This window comes from Perissodus microlepis, chromosome 14 (assembly GCF_051167445.1).
Source record: "Perissodus microlepis isolate ML-2025 ecotype Zambia chromosome 14, ASM5116744v1, whole genome shotgun sequence".
Lineage (NCBI taxonomy): Eukaryota > Metazoa > Chordata > Actinopteri > Cichliformes > Cichlidae > Perissodus > Perissodus microlepis.
The window spans coordinates 14,543,263-14,570,262 of NC_140474.1; the positions used below are offsets into that span (position 1 = coordinate 14,543,263).

A 27,000-nucleotide genomic window follows, 5' to 3' on the forward strand; every position below is an offset into this window, starting at 1 on the left:
ACACGTGAAAAGACCAAGGAAAACCGAGTAAATGATAAAAACGATAACAAAATAACGCTGAAAACCAATAAAAAGCCTGAAAACTATACATTTCACACCTGAGCCTCAACTCTCGCGGCCCGGTACCAAACGACTCACGGACCGGTACCGGTCCGAGGCCCGGGGGTTGGGGACCGCTGCCATATATTATACAGTGGAACCCTGACTTATGAAATTAGTTCGTTCCTGAGGGTCTTTCGTAAGTTGAAAATTTACACAAGTCGAAGCACCCATCGCGCCTTTTGAGTGAACGATAGGCTATAGGCTAATTGCTAACTGCAGGCATTCTGGGCATTCTGGGCTCAGCCAATCAGAGCCAGCGGATTTTGTTAAGCGGGCATTTTGCCGTAACACGGGCAGAAATATTGCCGTTAAGTGCCTTCGTAACTTGAATTTTTCGTTAAATGGGGTATTCGTAAGTCGGGGTTCCACTGTACAAGTAATCTGCAATAAATTACAGGTAGTAATAAAATAAACTACTAACTCTTTTACGCTGCGTCCACACCTACATGGGTATTTTTGAAAACGCTGCTATTTCTATGCGTTTGGGACTGTATTTTGTTCTGATCTTATATCAAGGAAGAGCTTAACTGTTATTGCTATTATCATTAAATTAAGAGAAAAAAGTTAAACTTTTCTGATTTCATTAGTCATGTATCTATGTGTAGCTGCTCTTTGAGAATCATGCATAAAACGCATACATGGACAAAGCAAAGCAACTACTGTAATCAAGACTGTGCTGCACACTAAAATTCAACAGTGGTTATACATGGAGGCCTCTTGAAATGGAGAATGAACAGGTTACAGAATAATACATACTCTTACTAATTTTATCTGCAGTGGCATGTCATTCAAATAACAAACTTCCAGAGTTTGACAGAACAAAATAAAAGCACGTCATGATGAATGTGTGAATGACTCAATAACCTTTAGCTATCGGTCACTTGGTATGTTTTTTTTTTTGTTTGAGTAAATTACAAAGTAAGTAATGAAAATGCATCAGAAAGAAGAAGCAGTTTCTATAAAGCCAGTATCAATTGGAGTATATCCTGCTGGCAGCTTATTTAAATTCTGACAGGATGATGACCCAATTATGTAAAAATAATAATAACATTAAAATTCCATTTTACTGCATTCAGTTTTGAAAGTGACTATGGTGCCTTCTTCCCCATAATATGTTTTTTTGTATTATTTTCTGGTTTCAGTAAGATTATATAACATTTGGGTATGAAGATGCAAATTAGCAGTCCAAAACTGGAAGCAAGTATAGCAAATATTTCTACAGCAACACTGAACTTTCCAGGAGAGCTGACATATGCTGGGATAAATGTAATCCATACTGCACAGAATATCAGCATGCTGAAAGTGATAAACTTGGCCTCATTGAAATTATCGGGTAGTTTTCGAGCTAAAAATGCAAAAATAAAACATAAAATAGCCAGAAGTCCTATATAACCAAGCACAGCCCAAAAGCCTACAGCTGAGCCTAGGGCACACTCTAAGGTGATTTTATCTTTGATTTCCTTAAAATTCTTAAATGGAAAAGGAGGAGAAGTTGTTAACCAGATGATACAAATATTAACTTGTATAAGAGTGAATGCTGTAACACAGAGTCTCTGCTGTGTCTGCCCAAACCATTTTTTAACATTACTACCTGGACGCGTAGCTCTGAAGGCCATTAAAACAACTATTGTTTTTCCCAGAAGACAAGAGATACAGAGGACAAAGGTGATGCCAAATGCTACATGTCGGAGCATACAGGTCCAATCAGAGGGCTGACCAATGAAGGTCAGAGAACACAGGAAGCACAGAATTAAGGAGAAGAGCAGCAGGAAGCTCAGTTCAGAGTTGTTTGCCCTGACAATAGGAGTTTTCCTATACTTGAAGAAAATGAGTATCACACTAATTGTCATGCATGCCCCAAATAAAGATGCTGCAGTAAGTAGAGCTCCCATAATTTCTTCATATGACAGAAACACTGCTTCCTTCTTTATACAGGCATCTCTTCTTTCATTTGACCAAAACTCAGGGAGACATCTCACACAGGTGATAGAATCTGGAAATTAATATTGAAGCAGATGTTACACTTAATGAATACAATTGTTTATGCCTCTGCTATGATATATTCTACTGGTGTTGAATTAGAAGTGCATAAACAACATTATTATTGAATGGCTGCCACACTGTTTTGTGATCAAATGACGATTTAAAGATATAACTTCTAGAGCATTCATCAGAGTTTATGAATGTGGTATACTTGTCCTTTGCATTTTAGAAGCAATGTGCAAATAATTCTAAATATTTAATAGCGAGCACAAAGGCAGAAAGATACATAATTTTACATAGGCCAAATATACGTCCTGTTACAACAGTGGTTCCCAAAGGTTTTTTTTGCTAGGCACCCCTTTGTTTTACAAGAAAATTTTGCCCCCCCCCCCCCCCCCCCCCAAACCCCACTCCCCGGCACAAATAGATCCTCTAACCACACACACCCATATTTTTTGTTTTCAAACTCAATTGCAGTTTATTTCACACCTCAAACATTTAGTAAACAAACAAATAACCTGCTTCCTGACAATATTCTACAAATGTTTTCTAAAAGGGAACGGGGATACAATTTGAGGGGGGAATTAAATTTAAAACATCCTCGTATCCGTACAACATTAAAAAGTTTTTGCATCTCTGTGTGTGGAGTGAAGCTGTGGAACAGACTAAGTAAAGATATGAAGCAATGTCCGAGCATGGCGCAGTTTAAAAAGCGGTTTAAGGATATGGTTTTTACAGGGTACAGGGAAAAGGTAGAGATTTGATAGGGTGTTCTTGTCTGATATTTTCATGTGTGTGCGGGTGCACGGGTATGTTGGTATGGGTATATATATATATTTGTAGGTTGTGTATCCTTTGAGGTGTTAATGGGGTTATTGAAAATGTGTATATGTGCGTATGTGTATATACGTATGTATGGATAGATAGAAACATATATGTATATATATATATAAAAAAAATTAATAATAATAAAAAAAAATACACATGACATATAATGTAATTGCAAGGAGGTATTTCTGTAGTCTATTGATTACTAGATAGTGGAAAAGGGGTGGGATTAAATAAGCTTATGCTTCTTCCTGCTCCTTTTTGAACATGAAAGTTATTTGGAGTTGTGGTTGCTCGTTTTCCTTTTGTTTTGCTTTGTTCATTTGTCTCTTTTATTCTATTTTGTTGTACTTTTTCAACATGTTCAAAATAAAGATTCAATCAAATCAAATCAAATCAAATACATTAAACTGCAATAAATTACAGGTAGCAATAAAATGAACTATTAACTCTTTTACGCTATGTCCACACATACATGGATATTTTTGAAAACGCAGATTTTTTATGCATTTATGCATGGAGCTTTTGTCCACAGGTAAACTGCGTTTCGGATCACCGCAAACTGAGATTTTTAAAAACTCCTGTCAGGTTGGAGATTTTCAAAAACTCAGTTTTTGCGTTTACGTGTGGACGAGGAATACAGAGTTTGTCACGCAACATCAAAGGTATTTCGGACTGCCTCGAAGAGATTCTGGCAAACCGTCAGGCGTCTCGGGAGGGGAAAGCGGTGCTCTACCTGCACTGTGTATAGTGCTGGCAGAGCGCTGCTGACGTCGACTGAGAAAATTGTCAAGCGGTGGAAGGAATACTTTGAGGACCTCCTTAATCCCACTGACACGTCTTCTGAGGAGGAAGCAGAGTCTGGGGATGAGGGGAATGACCCGCCAATTTCCGGGGGCGAGGTCACTGAGGCAGTTAAACAACTCCTTGGTGGCAGAGCCCCTGGTGTTGATGAGGTCCGCCCCGAGTTCCTGAAGGCTCTGGACGTTGTAGGGCTGTCCTGGTTGACACGCCTCTACAATGTTGCGTGGAGATCAGGGGAAGTACCCCTGGACTGGCAGACCGGGGTGGTGGTCCCCATCTTTAAGAAGGGAGACCGGAGGGTGTGTTCCAACTACAGGGGGATCACACTCCTCAGCCTCCCTGGGAAAGTCTATGCCTGGGTGCTGGAAAGGAGAGTTCGTCCGCTAGTCGAACCTCAGATACAGGAGGAACAATGCGGTTTTCATCCTGGTCGCGGAACACTGGACCAGCTCTTTATCCTCTCAAGGGTACTTGAGGGTGCATGGGAGTTTGCCCAACCAGTCTACATGTGTTTTGTGGACTTGGAGAAGGCATTCGACCGTGTCCCTCGGGGTGTCCTGTGGGAGGTGTTGCGGGAGTATGGGGTGTCTGGCCCATTGCTACGGGCCATTCAATCCCTATACAACCGTTGCAAGAGCTTGGTTCACATTGCCGGCAATAAGTCGGACTCGTTCCCGGTGGGTGATGGGCTCCGCCAGGGCTGCCCTTTGTCACCGGTTCTGTTAATAATTTTTATGGACAGGATTTCTAGGCGCAGCCAAGTGGCGGAGGGCTTTCACTTTGGTGGCCTCAGAATCTCATCTCTGCTTTTCGCGGATGATGTGGTTCTGTTGGCTTCATCGGGTGGGGATCTCCAGCTCGCACTGGAACGGTTCGCAGCCGAGTGTGAAGCAGTGGGAATGAGGATCAGCACCTCCAAATCTGAGGCCATGGTTCTCAGCCGGAAAAGGGTGGAGTGCCCACTCCGGGTCGGGGATGAGTTCCTGCCCCAAGTGGAGGAGTTCAAGTATCTCGGGGTCTTGTTCGCGAGTGATGGGAGAAGGGAGCCGGAGATCGACAGACGGATTGGGGCTGCAGCTGCAGTAATGTGGACGCTGCACCGGTCCGTCGTGGTGAAGAGGGAGCTGAGCGTAAAAGCGAAGCTCTCAATTTACCGGTCGATCTACGTCCCTACCCTCACCTATGGCCACGAGCTGTGGGTAGTGACCGAAAGAACAAGATCGCGGATACAAGCGGCAGAAATGAGCTTCTTCCGAAGGGTGGCTGGCCTCTCCCTTAGAGATAGGGTGAGAGGTTCGGCCATCCGGGAGGGGCTCAGAGTAGAGCCGCTGCTGCTCCACATCGAAAGGAGCCAGCTGAGGTGGTTCAGGCATCTGACAAGGATACCTCCTGGGCGCCTCCTAGGTGAGGTGTTCCGGGCATGTCCCACCGGAAGGAGGCCCCGGGGCAGAACCAGGACACGCTGGAGAGATTATATCTCTCGGCTGGCCTGGGAACGCCTTGGTGTTCCCCCGGATAAGCTGGAGGAGGTGGCTGGGGAGAGGGAGGTCTGGGCCTCGCTGCTTAGGCTGCTGCCCCCGCGACCCGGCCTCGGATAAAGCGGATGAAGATGGATGGATGGATGGATAATTAAAAATAGAATGGGAGGGAGAGTATTCAGTTTTCAGGCCCCTGAAACCAGCTTCTATGGAACCAGCTTCCAGTTTGGATTCAGGAGACAGACACTATCTCTACTCTTAAGATTAGGCTTAAAACTTTCCTTTTTGCATATAGTTAGGGCTGGATCTCGTGACCTTGAGTCCTCCCTTACCTATGCTGAAATAGGTGTAGGCTGCTTGGGGATTCCAATGATGCATTGAGTAGTTCTTCTTCAGTTACCTTTCTCACTCCCTATGTGTTAATAGACCTCTCTACATTGAATCATACTTGTTATTAATCTCTGGCTCTTCTCCATAGCTTGTCTTTTATCCTGTCTTCCTTCTCTCACCCCAACCGCCCCTCCCTGAGCCTGGTTCTTCCAGAGGTTTCTTCCTGTTAAAAAGGTGGTTTTCCTTCCCACTGTCGCCAAAGTGCTTGTTCATAGGGGGTCATGTGATTGTTGGGGTTTTTCTCTGTATGCATTGTTCTAGGGTCTACCTTATAATGTAAAGTGGCTTGAGATTACTATTGTTTTGATTTGGCATTGAATTGAATTGAAAAACGCAAAAGGTGTTTCCTGGTAGTCATTACTATTCTTTAAGTGTGATTATTAATATGTTATTAGATAGAAACAGGCAGTTTTGCATTTTGCAGCTCTGTTTCCTGATTATTACACAAACACTCAAACAGTAATTGAGTGCTAGTAAATTAGAAAGTACCATATTATTACATTCTTGTTTCTGCCTTGTTACCCTACTATTTCCACTTTTTTACCGAGCTGTAGTTCCACATTATTACCCCTAGATTTTTGGACTTATTATCCATTTACATAAATTTCAGCATTTTATTATTATATTATGCTACCATGACATTACTTCGATATTAAGTGGTTATCACTTTATAAGTGAGCTGTAATAACAAATGCAAACATATATACTATTCTGTGGCAATGTGTTAAAATATTTTTTAATATTTCAATCAGGCAATCTAGATGGAGATTATCTCTGCATAAAAACATTCATCAAAATGCTTAAATAGTTCTCGTATGGCCTTCCTACATACATAACTTTGCTTTGTAATGCACCAAAGTTAGAATGAAATATCACCGCACCTGTAACGTTGCTGATTTCTCCATCTGCACATCTTATACAGTCATAGCAGCAAACAGGCCTTCCTTTCTGGAGAACCTTGCATGTTCCTGGGGGACATTTCTCATTGCAAACTGACACAGGCACCTGAATGATCAAGAACATTTAACCGTGTATAGACACTGAGAAAAAATTGTGTCCATGGTGTTCTATGTCAAACGATTTCTTAATTTTGAAGCATTAAAACCAAAATAAACAATTTAAGTACATATACATCCAATAAAAAAGGAATTGTATGATAGCTTACCTGCTTTGAGTTTCTTGCCCAAATTAAAGACTTGTTTTGCAGTTTTAGCTGTTTCTCTGTAGTTAATGATATATCATAAAGACCAACTATGACAAACTCCACAATGCCGTTTTCTCTTGGCTGCCAGTTTATAATGTCATACTTTGCTGCTGGATCTCCATTCTCATTAAAGTAAACTTCATCTCCTTCCTTAGTTGTGAAATGGATCTTTCGTATGTGTTGCAGAACCTAAGAAGTATGTCATAATTCAATTCATAGCATGACAAAGATATTACACACCTACTGACTGAAAAATATGCAAGAATCAATTTTTAATTAAAAATCTTAATGTGAACACTGTCATGTAAATTAGCAAAAAGCTCACCATGAATGGATCTAGCTGCACATTTTTGTTACATGTTTTATTACAGCTGAGGATATTGTGAAGTGCATGGGCCACTGCATACACTCCTTTGTAGACATTGTTAAAGATAGGCATGAGAGACATGTCAATGAAGTTATTTTGAACTCCAGTCATATCTTCATGTCCAGTACACTCTCTCTGAATGTCTGCTGATGACTTCAACTCCTTGAATTTACAACTAAATAGTGTCTCCCAGAACTCAGTAAACAATTCATTATTAGATGGATTAATTGGCTTCTTATTCAGTATGAACTCTCTCAGGCCAGTGATATGTGCTTTGGGAATGGAAACACCAATGGCACCATCCAGTATGTGATGCATATCCATTTCTGCTGTTTGTGAATCAAATATCCAAGACTCACTGCCTACCCACTGGTACCCAGACAAGTTATGGTATGAAAACTCGGGTAGCAGCACATTAAAATCTGCGCGGGCAAGGAATGCAACAATCACCTTGGAGGTTGAAGCCTTTATAATTTCAATTATCTTTTGTATTTTCACATAGGGATCTGTCCTAAAAAAAGATACAGAATACTCCAGACAGATGCCCAGCTGCTGTGCAGTTTCTGTGAATGTGGCCATGCCATTATTTCCATAATCATTATTGGATCTGATAGCTCCAACCCAAGTCCATCCAAAATACTTGACCAAATGGGCCAGGGCTCTGCTCTGGTAGTAGTCACTGGGTATTGTTCTGAGGAAGGATGGGTACTTGGTTTTGTCACTGAGACAAGCACATGTGGCAAAGTGACTGATCTAGAATTAAAAATAAAAACTTATAAATGAAAAAGACACAGAATGAAAAAAGATGAAACTGTTAAAAATAAAACATTCAAATATAATGTAAAATTACAAAAAGAACAATTCTACTCGGTACTTGTACATAAGATGCACCAGGCAAATATATATAATACCCACCACTGGAATAAAAAAAGGTCCAATGACTGTAGCTACTGCTACGGTTGTAGAAGAAGATGTTGTTCCTATAATGGCCTGCACATGTGCAGGTCTGGTACATGATGTCTTGGATGGTACAGACACATTTTCATTACCATTAGCCAAAGCTAGTGTAACTCCTACACTTCTGGCAACAGATCCACAATTATCATAGATTTTATAGCCCACATAGATTCCTGGCAGTAGGTCTGTACTGTTATTAATCTCCTCAATGGCAAAAAGCATAGCCTGGGCAAACTGCAAATCTCTGAAATTTAAACTTAATTGAGACAATTATGATTAATTTGCATTGCATTGTGTTCCTTAAAACAGACATAAATAATCTGGATAAATCTCAAAATTAAAGCATTCAATGGAAGGAAATGAAATAACTGAGAAAATCAAAATACATTTTACTCCTCTTTTGATAGCCAACAGATTCCTTAAATGTAAATTAATTTGTATTGTGTCATTTACCTGACACATTGTAGTGGCAGAGGTTGGTTCATGTAGGAATCTCTTCTGTCTTTCCAGCTTGTGTGAAAAGAAAAGATCCCCCCTAGTATAATATCCCCATTCTTAGATAGCAGTGGGTTCTCAGGATCTCCTCTCTGCCTGCATACTGGCTCCTCAGCATGAGAGACAGATGCCACCAACAACAGATGCAGAAATGCCCATCCCTGCTCTGGCAATCTCTGTGTCGATGTCATTTCTTGAGCTAAACTCTTAGTAGCATTAAAGTACCGCAATGTAGATGAAGGTATTTATACCTTTTGGTGCAGCAAAAGAAAAAATAGAATAGAGACAGATCATTCCCATTCGATGTACAGGTCTAGCAAAAGGAGGGACTCGCCCAAATTTGCAATTTAATGTTGGTTCATATACAGAAAATAAGGATATACAAAGGCCCATTTAAATATAAATTAACAATGGAAAGAACAATTCACTACAAATAATGTACTAAAAAAATCTTTTTCCTATACAGTACTTTTATACTCTTAGAACTTTATACAAGTTACAGTCATCCATTCACTTACACTTTCACATCTGTAATGCATAGATGTGATATTAAGATCTGTCATCAGTCTGATACTAATTCAGTCTGAAGTTAACAGGAAATGCTAAGGAAAATTTACACCATTGAACCCTACTCTAAAAACATGTCATGGACTTAACAATGTCTTTGAAGTATGGTTTAAGAAAGTGTTTAAAGATTTTACAGCATGTGTAGCGCCATCTTGTATCAGTACAGAACTTGATATCACTGGGTTGGTTGGTTGGTGTTACATGTTTTGCTTGGTGTACTGAAATAGGGCAATCCACCTGTGGCCCTAATGCTTGGGTTTGTAGACCCACTTTGCAAATGACAGTTGTGTGGATAAGTGCGTCTTTGCGCCAGCTGCAGATGAAGAGGTAACAGAGAACAAAGGCAACAGCAAATAATCAGCAGTTTAGAGATATTTCAAACATGTGACACCAAAAGATTTATTTGTTTATTTACTGTAACTTGTGTTTACACTAAAAACTCATCTTTTAAAGTACCACATATTAGATTTTGTTTTAATCCTATACAAAGGAAGAGCTTTACTGCTATTGCTATTACTCATATAGTAAGAGATTTTTTTTTACTTTCCTTATTTCATTTGCCATATATATGTGTAGCTGCTCTTTGAGAACCATGCATTAAACACATACATGCACAAAGCAAAACAATTGATGGAGTTGCACTGTGGTGCGCACAAAAATTTGATAATGGCAATGGAAACCTCTTGAAAATGAGAATGAACAGGTTATAGAAGAACAGGTACTCTTACTGATTTTATCTGCAGTGGCATGTAATTCAAATTTCAAACTTCCAGGGTTTGACATAAAATAAAGACAAAATAAAGGCATGCCATGATAAATATATGAATGACTCAATAACCTCTAGCTATCAGTGACTTGGTATGCTTTTTTTTACCTAGTTGCAAACTAAGTAATGAAAATGCATCAGGAAGGAGAAGGAGCTTATTCATATTCTGACAGGATGGTGACGAACTAATTTGGTAAAAATAATAAGAGTAAATACCATTTTACCAAATTCAATATTCAAAGTGAATTTGGTGCCTTCTTCCCCATCATATTCCTTTTTGTATTTTTCTCTGGCTTCAGTAAGATTATATAACATTTGGGTATGAAGATGCAAATTAGCAGTCCAAAACTAGATGCAAGTATAGCAAATATTTCTACAGCAACACTGAACTTCCCAGGGGAGCTAACGTATGCTGGGATAAATGTAATCCATACTGCACAGAATATCAGCATGCTGAAAGTGATAAACTTGGCCTCATTGAAATTATCGGGTAGTTTTCGTGCTAAAAATGCAAAAATAAAACATAAAATAGCCAGAACTCCTATATAACCAAGAACAGCCCAAAAGCCTACAGCCGAGCCTAGGGCACACTCTAAGATGATTTTATCTTTGAATTGTACCAAATTCTTAGATGGAAAAGGAGGAGAAGTTGTTAACCAGATGATACAAATGATAACTTGTATAAGAGTGAATGCTGTAACACAGAGTCTCTGCTGTGTCTGCCCAAACCATTTTTTAACATTACTACCTGGACGCGTAGCTCTGAAGGCCATTAAAACAACTATTGTTTTTCCCAGAAGACAAGAGATACAGAGGACAAAGGTGATGCCAAATGCTACATGTCGGAGCATACAGGACCAATCAGAGGGCTGACCAATGAAGGTCAGAGAACACAGGAAGCACAGAATTAATGAGACAAGCAGCAGGAAGCTCAGTTCAGAGTTGTTTGCCCTCACTATAGGAGATTTCCTATACTTGAAGAAAATGAGTATCACACCAATTGTCATGCATGCCCCAAATAAAGATGCTGCAGTGAGCAGTGCTCCCATAATTTCTTCATATGACAGAAACACTGCTTCCTTCTTGATACAGGAATCTCTTCTTTCATTTGACCAAAACTCAGGTAGACATCTCACACAGGTGACAGAATCTGGAAATTAATATTGATGCAGATGTTACAGGTTGTTAAATTTAATGAGCACAATTTCATATGTGTTTGCATTTAAAACATCCATGAAATATCCTACTGATGCTGTACAATTACAAGATGATAAACAATATGTTTATTAAGTTAAGCACACGGGTATACTGGTTTGTGATGAAGTAAGGATTAACAGATGTGATGTCTAGAGAGGAGACGGCATGCATCCCACTTTGGATGGAGCAGCTCTCATTTCTAGAAGTCTTGCCAAACCTGACTATCCAGAGATGGGACCCAGAAGCAGAGTTGCAGTCTTACACGCCTCTTTGCAGCTTCTCTCCTCCCATTATCCCCCAAAACCCCATCTCCTCAGAGATTGTGTCAGCTCCCAAACAGACAAAAAACAAACTAAAAACCGGCAAAAAACAACTTAAACATAAAAAATCACAAAAAAGGGACAATACAATAATGCGCTTCTACAACAAAGAGTAAAACAGTAAAATGTGGATTATTAAATATTAGGTCTCTCTCTTCCAAGTCTAGTCTGTTCGTACATTAATTAATAATTGATTAACAAATTCATTTACTCTGCCTTACAGAAACCTGGTTACAGCAGAATGATTACGTTAGTTTAAATGAATCAACACCCCTGAGCCATATTAACTATCAGGGCTGAGGGGTCGGTGTGGCAGCAGTTTTCCACACCAACTTATTAATCAACCAAAGACCAAGACAGACTTTTAATTCATTGGAAAGCCTGATGCTTAGCCTTGTTCAAAACTCAAAAAACAGTCTTATTTGTTATTATCTTCCACCTGGGCCTTACACAGAGTTTCTGTCTGATTTCTCAGACTTTTTATCTGATTTACTGGTCAGATCAAATAAAATAATTATTGCTGGTGATTTTAACATCCATGTAAATGCTAAAAATGACAGACTCAACACAACATGTCTGAAACTAGCACCACTGAATGAACAATGGGCTGGGAGGTCCGTTCCTTGATCATTAATATGCAAATTCTCATGACCATTGATCAATCAATCAAATTTATTTATATAGCACATTTAAAGTCCGAAGTACACCAAAGTGCTTTCCAGTAAAACCATGATACAGGTAAAAATCACAATATGAAATATAAATTACAGATATAAAATATAAAATAATTACATAATCTAAATGCAGAGCCAGATGTAAATTATCTTAATTAGCCTCGAATGCCAGCTTAACACCAGGCTAAGCAAAGAAACCCTCCCTCTCCTCAGCCACCTCCTTCAGCTTGTCCGGGAAAACACCAAGGTGTTCCCAGGCCAGCCGAGAGATATAATCTCTCCAGCGAGTCCTGGGTCTGCCCCGGGGCCTCCTCCCAGTGGGACATGACCGTAACACCTCATCCAGGAGGTGCCCAGGAGGCATCCTTATCAGATGCATGAACCATCTCAACTGGCTCCTTTCAATGTGGAGGAGCAGCGGCTTTAATCTGAGCCCCTCCCAGATGGCTGAACTTCTCACCCTATCTCTAAGGGAGAGGCAAGGGAGAGCAATCTCGTTCTTTCGGTCACTACCCACAGCTCATGACCATAGGGTGAGGGTAGGGACGTAGATCGACCGGTAAATTGAGAGCTTCCCTTTTACGCTCAGCTCTCTCTGCTTCCTTCTCCCGTGACTCATGAAGAAGACCCCGAGATACTTAAACTCCTCCACTTGGGGCAGGAACTCTTTTTCAGCCTTTTCCAGGACCATGGCCTCAGATTTGGAGGTACTGATTTTCATTCCTACTGCTTCACACTTGGCTGCAAACCATTCCAGCACGAGCTGAAGGCCATCACCTGATGAAGCCAACAGAACCACATCATCCACAGAAAGCAAAGATGAGATTCTGAGACCACTCAAATAAAAGCCTTCTGACACTTGGCTACGCCTAGAAATTCTGTCTATAAAAATTACAAACAGAATCTGTGACAAAAGCAGCCCTGGCGGAGCCCATCACCCATCTGAAATGAGACCAACTTTTTGCCGGCTATGCGGACCAATCTCTTGCAACGGTTGAATAAGGATTGAATGGCATGTAGCAATGGGAGAGATGCCCCATACTCCGTAAGCACCTTCCACAGGACACTCCGAGGGACACGGTCGAATGCCTTCTCCAAATACACAAAACACACGTGGACTGGTTGGGCAAACTCCCATGCACCCTCAAGTATCCTCGAGTGGATAAAGAGTTGGTCCAGTGTTCCATGACAAAACCGCACTGTTCCTCCTGTATCTGAGGTCCAGCTAACGGATGGACTCTTCTTTCCAGCACCCTGGCATAGACTTTCCCAGGGAGGCTGAGGAGTGTGATCCCCCTGTAATTGGAACACACCCTCCGGTCCCCCTTCTTAAAGATGGGAACCACCATCCGGTCTGCCATTCCAGAGGTACCGCACAACATTGAAGAGGTGTGTCAGCCAAGACAGCCTTACAAAATCCAGAGCATTCAGGAACTCAGGGCAATTTTCTCAGTCGAAGTTAGCAGCGCTACACCCGCACTATGCACAGTGCAGGTAGAGTACCACTTTCCCCTTCTGAGTCGCCTGACGGTTTGCCAAAATCTCTTTGAGGCAGTCCAAAAGTCTTTTTCCGTGCAGTGACGAGTCCCGAGCCATGTTCTGCTTGGCCTGTCCGTACCTATCAGCTGCCTCTGAAGTCCCACAGGCTAACCAAGCCTGATAGGACTCCTTCTTCAGCCTGGTGGCTCCTTCATCTCTGGTGTCCACGATTTGGTTCAGGGGTTACCAGCATGACATTCACCATCACCTTGCAGCTCAGTGCAGTGACTTTGGTAATGGAGGTGCTGAATATGGTCTATTTGGACTCAATGTCCACAGATTCCCTCAGAGTGCTGTTGAAGCTCTGCCGGAGGTGTGCATTGAAGATCTCGTGGACTGGGGCCTCTGCCAGGCGTTCCCAGTGCACACTCACTATATGTTTAGGTCTGTCCAGCATCCTCCCCCTCCACCTGATCCAACTCACTACCAGGTGGTGATCAGTTGACAGCTCAGCCCGTCTCTTTACCTGAGTCTCCAGAACATATGGCCGCAGGTCTGGTAATACGATTATAAAATCAATCATCGACTTCCAGCCTAGAGCGTTCTGGTGCCACGTGCACTTATGAACACTTATGTTCGAACATGGTGTTTGTTATGGTCAAACTGGGGTTTGCACAGAAGTCCGCGGTTAGGTCTAGAGAAGCTTTTCCTCCCAGTTATGCCCCCCGAGTCTCACTGTCATTGCCCACATGAGCATTGAACCCCCCCCCCAAAGAGGGACTCCAAAGGGATGGGTACTTTGAACTGCCACTTGGCACATAAGCATAGATGACGGTCAGGACCCATTCCACGACCCGAAGGCGCAGGAGTAAACCCTCTTGTCCACCGGGAGAAACCCCAATGTGCAGGCAGCAAGCCAAGGTGATACTATGGATACCCACCCCAGCCTGCTGCCTCTCACCAGGGGCAGCTCCAGACTGAGAAACTCTCCAGCCCCTCTCCAGGTTCGCCAGAGCCTCCGCTCCTGGCCGCCACCCAGCACCCAACCCCTACCCCATCTCCTGCAGGTGGTGGCCTGCAGGACGGTGGGCCCATGTCCCCTTTTCGGGCTGTGCCTGGCAGGCCCCATGGGCTAAGGCCCATTAACCAGACACCCTTGGGCACCCTCACAGGGCCTTGCTCCTGGGCAGGGCCCCGGTAACCCTATCCCGGGCAGGGTTAACTGTTCCCTTGATGTTCTACTCATAGGGGTTTTCTGAATCACTCTTTGGTCCCTCACCCAGGACCAATTTGCCATGGGAGACCCTACTAGGGGATACAAGCCCCCGGACAACATAGCCCCTGGGGTCCCTGGGACACATAAACCCTCCACCACGACAAATAAAATTGTAACCATTGGAGAAAAAAAATTACTCATAATCATCTCAAAGATTGTAACATTATCTACAGCTACTTTCAGTACCACTGGTACTGATCTTTCTGAGTTAACTTCAGTAATTACTTCCCATTTGCACATAGAAGCCCTACCATTAATAATGCATCAGTCTTAAATATGATCAACCTATCTCTAATAATCAGCTATGTACCACAGGCCTTCAATCTGCCAATAGTTAAACCATTACTTGGAAAGACATCTCTTGACCCTGCTGGCCAATCTCCTACCTTTGTTTCTTTTCAAAAATTCTTGAAAGAGTAGTTATCAAACAGCTAACTGATCATCTACAGAGGAATGGCTTATTTGAAGAGTTTCAGTCAGGATTCAGTGCTCATCACAGTACAGAAACAGAAAGCTTTAGTGAAGGTTACAAATTATCTTCTTATGGCCTCAGACAATGCATTCATCTCTGTGCTTGTCCGGTTAGACCTCAGTGCAATGTTTGATAATGTAGACCATAATATTCTATTACAACGATTAGAGTGTGCTGTAGACATTACAGGTACTGCATTGCAGTGGTTTGTATCATAGCTATCAAGTAAACTGAGAGTCCTCTTCACACAGTAAGGTCAATTATGGAGTTCCACATGGTTCCAATTGTGTTTACATTACACATGCTTCCCTTAGGAGGTATCATCAGAAAGCATAGCATACATTTTCACCGCTATGCAGATGACACCCAACTTTATCTATCCATGAAGCCAGATACCAATTAGTTTAACCGGAAGGAATGTCTTAAAAGACAAAGACCTGGATGACCTCTAATTTTCTACTTCTAAATTCAAATAAAACTGAGGTTATTGCACTGCCCTGGAAATCAAAGACATATGGTATCTAACCAGATTCTTGTTCTGGATGGCATTACCTTAGCCTCCAGTAACACTGTGAGGAAACTTGAAGTCAAATATTAAACAAATATGTAGGACTGCTTTTTACCATTTGCTCAATATCTCTAAAATTAGAAATATCCTATCTCAGAGTGACACTAAAAAACTAGTGCATGCATTTATTACATCTACGCTGGAGTATTTTTAATTGGTTTGTCATTAGGATGTCCTAAAAACTCCCTGAAAAGCCTCCACTTAATCCAAAATACTGCAGCAAGATTATGGACAGGAACTAGAAAGAGAGTGTATATTTCTCCAATATTGGCTTCCCTTCCCTGTTAAATCCAGAATTGAATTTAAAATCGGGCTTCTCACTTTTAAGCTCTTGAATACTCAGGTCGCATCTTATCTTAATAACCATATCACCCTATTAGAGCACTTCACTCTTGGACTGCAAGCTTACTTGTGGTTGTAGAATGGGAGCCAGAGCCTTTGGTTTTCAGGCTTCTTTTTCTACTTTTGAACCAGCTTTCAACAACAACAACAGCCTCAAGGCAATAGTTGTTGCAATTTAGAGCTGTATGACTAAAATTGAATTAAATTAAATTGAGCATCCATCAGTGTTTGTGATTGTGGCATACTTTTCATTTAAATTTTACAAGGAGTTATAATAGATTTTCTATACTTTCCAGATATTATTCCAAATATTATTTAGTGTTTAATATTTAGCCTCAGTGGTGTTATCAGATAGAGAAAAACATTTATTGAGTATTAATCACCAATAATTGTATTAACTCTAAGTTTAGAACAAAGGATTGTGGTAAATATTAAACACTGACTATAACTGAGAGGCTAACATAAGAGTTACTTTACAGAAAAAAAGCAGACTATGTATAATCATGGTTTTGTAAGGCATTAAAATATATTGTAATGGACTGGATTACAAGTTAATCCAATTATTGTGTTATTACTGTTATTGTTTTCAGAATTGCCACACAGTTTTGGCAGATATGCTCCACACCTGCAAAGAAGTAATTTACTGAGTATCCTTGAAGATGTAATAGTCTAAAACAGGAGTCTCAAACTCAAATGAGCCACGGGCCACTGCTGGCACCACCATCTCATTGGAGGGCCACTTTCATGTTCAAGTAGTACAAAAAACCCAAACAAACCAGAAAACACCCACTAATATTTCCTAAAATGTTGTATTTTGTTTGTTTGTTTTAAATTTTAAATATTGTATAACAAGACAAAACTGCAAACATGAACGCAATTCTTTTTCTCACTCTTAACTGAAGCCTTTCATTGAACTACCAAATAAACAAATTGGTACTCTCTTTCTGGCCAAACACGTGACAGCACTTCTGCTATAATTTTGTTCATATTTAACAAAATAAAAATGCAGACGTAAGTGTACACATTCGTTTTTGACTCTCATTGAACTGGCACAGCCAATCCTTCCACGTGTGTGTACTCTCTTGCTACCTCAGCCAGGTCAACGGCTCCAAACCGTAGTAAAGAGACCTCTGGCTAATATGTCGGGTTCCGTGTTGGGCTCATAGCCAGGAACTAGCTTTACTGTCTGGGTCAACTTTGCTAGTGAGAGACAGAGAGAGGTGTTGAAAGGCTGCTCCAACTGAACTCTATTGTTTCGGAGGAAAACACGAACACAGCGTACAGTCTAGTCTTAACAGCTTACTTACAACTGGGCTCGTCAAGCATTCTTTTTGGCTGGAGTGGTTGTTATTATATTTACATGCTTCCATCTCCTGTTTCTGGTCGGTGACAACTCATACTTTTTGACTCCCCTTTTTCTCCCTTGCTCACACTCACACACATAACGGAGAGGCAGTCCCACACTATCTCCCTAAAGCACGGACTACACTGGCTACATTCTTAAAGGGCAATACCTGTAACACTCTGCTCATATTGCCTTCATATTAAATTATGTTTTGAATAATAATTTTAAAAAAAATTCTTCACATCAATATACAGTCCGCAAGTAGAGGGGCCGCAAGTTTGAGAACCCTGGTCTAGAGGCTGTTAAGCCTGTCAATTATATCAGCTACCTATGACAGAGAGTCTGTAGAACTACATGTGTTACTGTTCCAAATAAACTCATAAACAGAATAACCGACTGTCTCTGTCTTCTGTTGGAGAGACACTACAATATAAATAAAAAGACCTGATGAAATTTGGCACAGACTATATCTTTATATTTCTATTTTGACTTGTAAGTTGTGCATGTTATTGTGGGTCTCTGTGTGTAAAATGAATTATTATTTCTATTATTATTGTTAGCAACAACAAGACTAAATACAACGTCTTGAATAAACCTGTTCTTTTTTTCCATGTAAACTTTTATCTAATTCTTTTTATCAATTCTACTTCATGACCGAGACATGGATAAGCAGCAGAAAATGAATGGATGATTTCTTCTTCATCATATTGGTTACTAGTTTCATGTATTTTAAATTATGAGTATATATGTGAAAAAATGCACATATAGTTCTATGCAGCTCTGTAAAAATCCAAAACCGTCAACTGAAACAATGCCCAACATAAATCTGTCTCCTTACTGTTGAAATGTTATGATTCTGTGACTATTAGTTAAATAGTTTTACTTAGTTTGAGAAGGAAATCTAAATGCATATTATGTCTGCATAAAAACAAACATCACGATTATTAAATAGTTCTCGTATGACCGTCCTACATGGTTAACTTTGCTTTGTAATGCACCAAAGTTAAAATGAAATGTCACCACACCTGTAACATTGCTGATCTGTCCCTCTGCACATCTTATACAGTCATAGCAGCAAACAGGCCTTCCTTTCTGGAGAACCTTGCGTGTTCCTGGGGGACATTTCTCACTGCAAACTGACACAGGAACCTGCATGATCAAGAAAATTAAACTGCATATGGACTTTAAGAAAAAAATGAAGTTCTCTGTCAAACAATTTCTTAATTTTGAAAGATCAAAACCAAAATACTGTAAAACAAATTAAATACATATTTATAAATTGAAAAAAATAAAACAAAAAACCCCAAAATTGTATGAATGTGTACCTGCTTTGTGTTTCTTGCCCAAATTAAAGCCTTGTTTTGCAAATTTAGCTGTTTTTCTGGAGCCAATGATGTATCATAAAGACCAACTGTGACAAACTCCACGATGCCGTTTTCTCTTGGCTGCCAGTTTATAATTTCATACTTTGCTGCTGGATCTCCATTCTCATTAAAGTAAACCTCATCTCTTTCCTTTGTTGTGATGTGAATCTTTCGTATGTGTTGCAAAACCTAAGATAACATGCCAAAACTCAGTTACTTGCAATAGAGATATCTTGCACACCTAATGGTCAAAGATTATGAAAGACAAAATATTTTTTTAATTATGACAACAATGTTCTTGCTAATGTGATTTAATCTTTTAAGTTGGTGTAAAGCTCACCGTGAATGGGTCTAGCTGCACATTTTTATTACATGTTTTATTACAGCTGAGGATATTGTGAAGTGCATGTGCCACTGCATACACTCCTTTATATACGTTATTAAAGATAGGCATGAGAGACATATCAGTGTAGCTGTTTTGAACTCCAGTCATGTCTGCTGATGATTTCAACTCCTTGAACTTACAACTAAATAGTGTCTCCCAGAACTCAATAAAGAGTTCATTATTAGATGAATTCAGTGGCTTAACATCCAGTATGAACTCTCTCAGGCCAGTGACATGTGCTTTAGGAATGGAAAGACCTATGGCACCATTCAGTATGTGATGTATATCCATTTTTGCTGTTTGTGAATCAAATATCCACGACTCAGTGCCTACCCACTGGTACCCAGACAAGTTATGGTATGAAAACTCATGTAGCAGCACATCCAGATCCGCATGGGAAAGGAATGCAACAATTACCCTGGAGGTTGAAGCCTTTATAATTTCAATTATCTTTTGTATTTTCACATAGGGATCTGTCCTAAAAAAAGATACAGAATACTCCAGACAGATGCCCAGCTGCTGTGCAGTTTCTGTGAAGGTGGCCATGCCATTATTTCCATAATCATTATTGGTTCGAATAGCTCCAACCCAAGTCCATCCAAAGTGCTTGACCAAATGTGCCAGGGCTCTGCTCTGGTAGTAGTCACTGGGTATTGTTCTGAGGAAGGATGGGTACTTAGTTTTGTCACTGAGACAAGCACATGTGGCAAAGTGACTGATCTAAGAGAATAAAAATATTTTTTAAATGTTATATATATCTTTATATATATATAAAATGTATAAAGAAAGAAGCCTACCCACCACTGGCAGAACAAATGGTCCAATAACAGTAGCTACTGCAATGGATGGAGAAGAAGAGGTCTCTCCTATTATCGCCTGCACATGTGCAGGTCTGGTACATGGTGCCTTCGAGGGTACAGACTCAATTTCATTTCCATTAGCCAAAGCCAGTGTGACACCTACACTTCTGGCCACAGATCCACAAGTATCATAGATTTTATAGCCCAGAGAGATTCCTGGCAGTAGGTCTGTACTGTTATTAATCTCCTCAACTGCAAAAAGCATAGCCTGTGCAAATTGGAAATCTCTGAAATTTAAACTTGAGACATTTACAAATAATTGGAATTGCATCACATTTTCCCTTAAAACTTAGAAAAAACATTTCAAACGATGTTTAAAGCCAAGAATTGATGAATTTCTTAAAAATGACTGTATTAAATTCATTTCTTATCATTTACCTGGTACATTGTAGTGGCATTGGTTTGTGTGTGTAATTGTCCATTCTGTCTTCCCAGCTGCTGTGAAAAGAGAACATCCCCCCTAATATAAAATCCCCATCTTTTGATAGGACTGGGTTCCCAGAATCACCTCTCTGCGTGCACACTGGGTCCTCAGCTTGAGAAAAAGAAGCCATCAATAATAATTGGAGAAGTGCCCACCCCTGCTCTGGCCACCTGTGTGAGGATGCCAAGTCTAGAGCTAAACCACTTAATGCCATTATAAATGGCTTCATGTAAATGAAAGACTTGCACTGATATTTATACCTTCTGGTGTAACCTAAGATGTAATAACAGAAGAGAGATGATGCATTCTCAGGTTGAGGAAGAGGAGGAACATGTCCAATTATACAATTTTATAGAGTTTACTTTTTGTAAAAGAAGGAAATGCAGTTTAGGTGTGTAGGTATGTAATATGTAGTTATAATACAAAAAGTGATTCACTATAAATAAATATGCACTGAAAAATTATGAAATTATAGTGGCTTCTTCCTACAGTAAGTGACAAAAAAGTTGTCATTATTACTTTCTTAGAAAACACCTACTTATTTATTAATTCAATTAAAATAATTGAGCTGCCTACTTTATTTACTTCACTTTATATTGTATTTTCAGGCTGCTCTGAGAGCTTTGTGTAAGTCACATTCACCCATTCACACACCTACATTCATATTAGTGATGCACTAATGCAATATTGTATATCAATCTTAAAACAACTGTATTTCTCACAGTTGGGCAACTGATGGGTCAGATTGATTCAGTTTGATGTTTTTCTGTGTTTTCTACAATAAAGATTACCAGCAGTCTACCAGTTGCTAGAAGGGGAGATGCTAATACTAAAAAATCGACAGTTTGGAGGTATTTCAGGCTGTCAGTATCAACAATTTCACTTTTTCTTTATAGTAATTTGTGTTTACAGTGGTTCCCTCTCCAACTGCAACAACTAGCTACCAATTTGATTTTCTTCACTTCACCCGTCTTTTGTCTGTGTGAGGAAGTAAAATCACAATGAAACTGAGAAGAGAAAGAGTATAAATTTAGCAATAAAGATTCACACTCTTAGTTGCAATGAAACACTTAAAAATAAAAATTACAAAAATGTAATTTTAACAATTGCTTTTTTTAAAAAAATTTCTAATCTACTTGTGTTTATAAAGTGTAACAGCAACTGCAATATTTTATATCATTACAAAACAGCATAGTACCTTATTCCACATCTTAGTTGTATTTCCCACATAATGATAAAACAACACTGTTAATGACATTTAACCAGAAAGAAAAAATATAATTCTTGTGTTTAATCCAGGCTAACTTTCTAAAGCACCAAATTCTGCTGCATCCATTTTTCTGTTTTCTCTTTTCTTCTTTCTTTTCCAACAATGCCTAGCACCCTCTTTTGGTCATTTGGAAAATTGTGGTCCTACACCTACCCTACCCTACCTACCTACCTACTAGCGTAATATAATACATTATAATAATATACAACATAATGTTTTATAGTATTTCTAATTGAAATGGTTACACAATGAAAATTGTTTACATAGTCACATTACTAAAAAATTTTTTAACATATACTGTTTTGAATGTGAATAAATCATAAAGCAACAATCTGTTACATTTAAAAAAAAAAAAAGAAAAGAAAAAAAAGCATCAAAGGACTTGAAAGTGTGCATAAGACAACTAAACTGCGTGCTGACAGAATTATTTCCATGGTAATGAAAAACTCAAGACAACACAACATCTAACCAAATTAAGAAAGCTCTCGAGTAGGTTGGTGCATTATTATTAGTGTCTAGGGATGGGACTTAAGAACAGATTCCCAGAAGTCCAGTTCCTTGGAACTGTTAAGTCTGCTTGTCTCTCGATCCCGTTTATTGATTCCACTTGTACTTCTGCTACAGTGAGCTAATTTGAGTTTGTGCTCCAGAGAAGGAAAATAGCGGCAAAGTCTACAGTATGGATATGTACATTACTTTTATTTTTATCATACAAAAAGATGAGAGCACAACAGTAATGTGCAAACAGTTTCAGAAAAAAAACAATACAATTTTGACTCTTTGCTAGCACCTGCACAGTGAGCATCATAATGCTAAGCTTGCCAAGAACCAAGTGACGATAAAGCTGAGTGAATGGAAATCCGAGCCCAGCTCCCAGACCTGGAACTTTAACAGGTAACAAAAGTAGTGATAGGCAGTTTCTACTGCTTCATTTTTATACAGTAGATAACTCCGCTAGGGTGGCAAAAGTACAGTCATTTTGTAATTCAGTAGAAGTACAGATAGTCTGAAAAATACCTAAGTAAAAGCAGAAGTACTGATTCAACTTCTTTACTCAAGTAAAAGTGAAAAAGTACACACTCTAAAATTTACTTAAAGTAAGAAAGTAAAAAGTTGCCCTTTGGAGGACGTTTCTACCAGCTATTTTTGTACAAAGCTAACTGAATCTTATGCTATCAGCACCCTTTTTAACTGAGTAGTCAGAATAATCAAATCCACAGTAATCTGTCATCTGAAGTCAAATAAAAAAAATAAATATCTGGAATCTACTCTTGTTGGGTTCAGTTAGGATTGTGAGGAGACTGGCAGTGGTAATGCAACTTAGAGAAGAAAACCTCCACTTAAAATGAGACACTGGCAACGACTTAAAGGAAAAAAGTGATTTGAGTGTATTAAAACATTTAAATTGCCCAAAAAACATAGACATGAACAAAACATTTAATTAATTTCAAACATGTAGTTCACCTCAGTGATTTGACTTTCAAGATGCTCAATACCATCACTTTAAGTGTCCATAAGTATTTCGGGTACGCTGTCCATTTCAGGTGAGTGCACTTAATATTCACTATTTGGTAAGTGCTCAAAGTTATTTTGATTGTCTTTAGTCACAGTTCTGCTTTCTGATGCATAAGTTTTTGTTAAGCGGTATCAAATCTGACCAATTACTGTAGAAAACATGGACGACGCAACAGCTAACCAAAAATGAAGCCAAATTGGGGTGTAATGTCATCATAACAGCTTTGACTGGAAGCTGCAGTCACGGAGAAACTTGCGTATCTCTGTTCAGGAATAGCAGATAGAGCGTAGGCTCTGAGAGGAGGGCCAGCGTTTACGTTACAAAACAACGACAGACTGTTTTAACCTGACAGACTGAGGTGTTCTTCAGTAAACTGGACTAGCTGACAGAAGGACACGAGGCCCTGCGGCACTTTTTCAGTAAGTTAAACGTGTTTGTAAGCTAATCCATAAAGTCCTTAGCTGGGTCTCAGCTAAAGACGTTAGTTATGGATTAGAAAAAAAAGCAGAAAACCTTCTGCTGCTCTTTTTAAAGTTTCCATGGTAGGCTAAGATGAGCACTCAGATGCCGGGGAAACTTGTTTTTGTAAAGTTTGTTTAGCTAATCCGTGCAGGTGAATGAATTTACCCTGACTGAAGAAATCAAGAGAAACACCCTGGGCTGCTCAGTCACTAACTAATTACTGTTACTGTACTTTTATTACAAGTATTATACTGCAAAAGCAACAGGCTTCAGCTCCTGTGCAGAGCTGATTATTAAATATGGACAAACAGCAGGATGTTTTCAGTCTCTTGCCACATCTGTAAAGGCAGTAACACCAATTTACCTCATGGTCTCCCCAAGGTGAATGTAGCTGTTGATATAATATGGACTCTATTATTAAATGAAAATAACAAATTACACTACAGTACTGAAACTTTCTGCTGCTGTTTTTAAAGTTTCCATGTTAGGCTGTAGAGTGGTCTGAAGATTTAAACAGTTTTAGATGCATTACACTCACAGTCTTCACAGTCAGACTCTGGCTCTGACTCTGGCTCCAAAAATGCAAGATGGCAGCCTCCAGAAGCGGGATAGTTTCCTTTTTGTCGTCCATATTTTCTACAGTCATTGGATCTGAGCCCCCCCAAAAAATGAGCAACATAATGTGTCCTGAGATCTCAGTATAACGTTTTTTTTTTTCCTTTTTCATACCGCGCCCCCCCCCCCCCCCCCCCCCCCCCCCTGCAATGGCTCGGGCGGGCCCCACACTTTGGGAAGCTCTGCTCTACAGTATCTCTGAGTGAAGTTACTTCTTTTTCTTTTTGTTCCCTGTGAAATACAGCTGCTGTACATTTAGCTAGCAGACACACAGTGCAACAAACCGAAGACACAAACAGAAATGCTGCATTTGAAATTACCTGCTACTTTTTGCTCCTCTCACTCCTCTTTTGAAGCGCCAGTTGAATGCAACTGCACCCTATGGACGTCTGCAAAGGTTCCAGTGTTGCACCCAAAAAACACAAAACAAACAAAAAAACACTAATCCACTTTAACCTCTGACTATTCCACACGATTTTACCTCTTTCATCTATATTTGTTCAACAAGCCCTGGTGATTAATACAAAAATAAGACTCTCGTTTGTCTTTGACTGTTTAGGCTCAAATTGCTTAGATGTTTGCAGGCTTGCACTGACCTAAAATCATATGCCTTAAACCAAATGTAATGAAAATGTTTTAAAAAAAGAAATTACACATATTTGTTTGAAAACGTAGAGAGTAAAAGTAAAAGGTGGTCAAAAAAATAACTTTTACCTGAAAATTCTACTTAAGGACATCAATGAAATATTTCGTTACATCCCACCTCTGGCAATCCCTGCTAAGTTTCTGTGCTGGCTGGTCAGCTTCTATTTTTTTTATGCATAAGCCATCATATAAAATTTAATCAAATGGAAAGCCTATTTTAAAAAAATGTTTTATGAGTTTTAACCTTAATCTAATTTTATGCACTTTGCATTAAGCAAAAATTAAATTATATGCAACAGTCTTTGACTTGAAGAAATTCTTTAATATTTAAACCTATTTTCTGCATATTCCAGCATATAAAATAAAGTTTTGTGTATACACTCACTCTTTCAAATAGATGCAAGTAAAACACAGCAGAAAATAAATAAAATCAAAGATTCAGCGGCACTAATCTATTTTCACCTGTTTAGTAGGAGTGGGACCGGTGAAGGTTTGCCCGGTATTGCAGCGTGCTTACGGGAAAGTAACAGTAATCTAATTACTTGTTTGCAATAGTAATCCCTTACATAAGTCATTACTTGAAAAAAGTAATGGGATTACAGTAACGCGTTACTTGTAATGTGTTACTGTTCATCTCTGACTATGAGATAATTTGTTTCAGGCAATTTTGGGGGGGAAATTAAACGTAATGCAATGCGTATTATAATGAATTACTTTCTCCTGGGAGTAATTAAGTAATGTACTGCATTGCCTTTAAGAAAAGTGTTTTGTGTAATTTGTGTAATACATTACTTTTGTAACGGTCATGGGTTGGTGACCCAGTGTTTTGTGTTATTATTAATATTTGATTTCATCATAGTTTATTATTAATAGTCTTTTTGGTTTATGGTATTGTATTTCTAGCTATCGAGTTCTTCTTTGTCTGTGATTTCTAGTCCTTGGGTTTTGTTCCTGTGCCCCTCATGTTTAGTGTAGGCGTAGTTCTGTCTTCATGTTTATTTTCTTGTTCCCCAGTTAATCCTGTCCCTGTGCTCCATGTTCCCTCTGTTCAGTGTCAAGTCCATGCCTCTGTGCCTGTCATATGTTTCCTGTTTTCTTTTGATAGTCCCTGTCCTGTGTGCAGTGTGTCTGGTTTTGCTTCCCTTGTCTCGTTAGGTCTGACTTGTCCCAGCTGTGTTACCACCTGTTCCCCATCCTCTTGTTGTCCTGCTTGTGTATTTAAGTCCTGTGTATATTTCTGTGAATTGTTGTGTTGTACCTTCATTGTGCTGCGTTTTCTCCTCTGTGCTAATGGTAACATTATGGTTCTCTGTTCCTGGTTTTCTTTTTTAGTTTTCCCAGCTTTCTAATTAGAGCTTTGTGCTTTGAGTTTCTAGTTTGAGTTATCTTGTATTTCATGTTTGAGTTTTTCTAGCAAATAAAGCTGTCGCTTTGAGTTTAATTTTTGGGTCTGCATTTGGGTCCTTCCTCCTGCCTGTCACAGAGCGCACACCATGACCATCATTTTTTGAGCAATGACTCTAACACCACTCACAATAAAGAGGAGAAATACCTCCACGTGGACAAACTTTTGCTATGTCTTTGATATCCTGCTTTGAGATGGTGGTGACTCTTAAAGTAGAGCCAATGAGAACCCAATGATAAGGAATTGATAAGGAACCAAATATTGATAAGCAATATTAATAATAGAATCAGAATTGCTAAATTCTAATCAATTCCCTTAACTGTACATGACTGACGTACTGCCAAAAGTATATCCTCAACTCCTTTCACGTGCACATTAACATCACATCCAATTCTTAATCAACAGAGTTTAATATGATGTCGACCCACCCGTTGCAGCTA

General features: G+C 39.5%; 1 protein-coding gene and 1 pseudogene across 2 annotated transcripts; both read right to left on the bottom strand.

Annotated features, from left to right (window-relative positions):
- Nucleotides 1-1,130: 1,130 nt before the first annotated feature.
- LOC146373644 (extracellular calcium-sensing receptor-like) lies at nt 1,131-8,751 on the bottom strand (annotated as a pseudogene).
- A 1,426-nt stretch (nt 8,752-10,177) lies between these two features.
- Nucleotides 10,178-20,792, bottom strand: LOC146373645 (extracellular calcium-sensing receptor-like). 2 transcript variants are annotated; one of them, XM_084949730.1, is made up of 6 exons: nt 20,602-20,792; nt 20,165-20,462; nt 19,319-20,083; nt 18,940-19,167; nt 18,640-18,763; nt 10,178-11,091 (listed from the first exon to the last, which is right to left on the bottom strand). In XM_084949730.1, exons 1-6 carry the CDS (start codon nt 20,775-20,777, stop codon nt 10,178-10,180), a joined length of 2,505 nt encoding a protein of 834 aa, XP_084805856.1. In that variant the 5' UTR covers nt 20,778-20,792. The 2 variants fall into 2 exon arrangements, with proteins under 2 accessions (XP_084805856.1, XP_084805854.1); XM_084949728.1 differs by lacking the exon at nt 20,602-20,792 and having other exon boundaries at nt 20,165-20,428.
- Between the last annotated feature and the right edge of the window lie 6,208 nt (nt 20,793-27,000).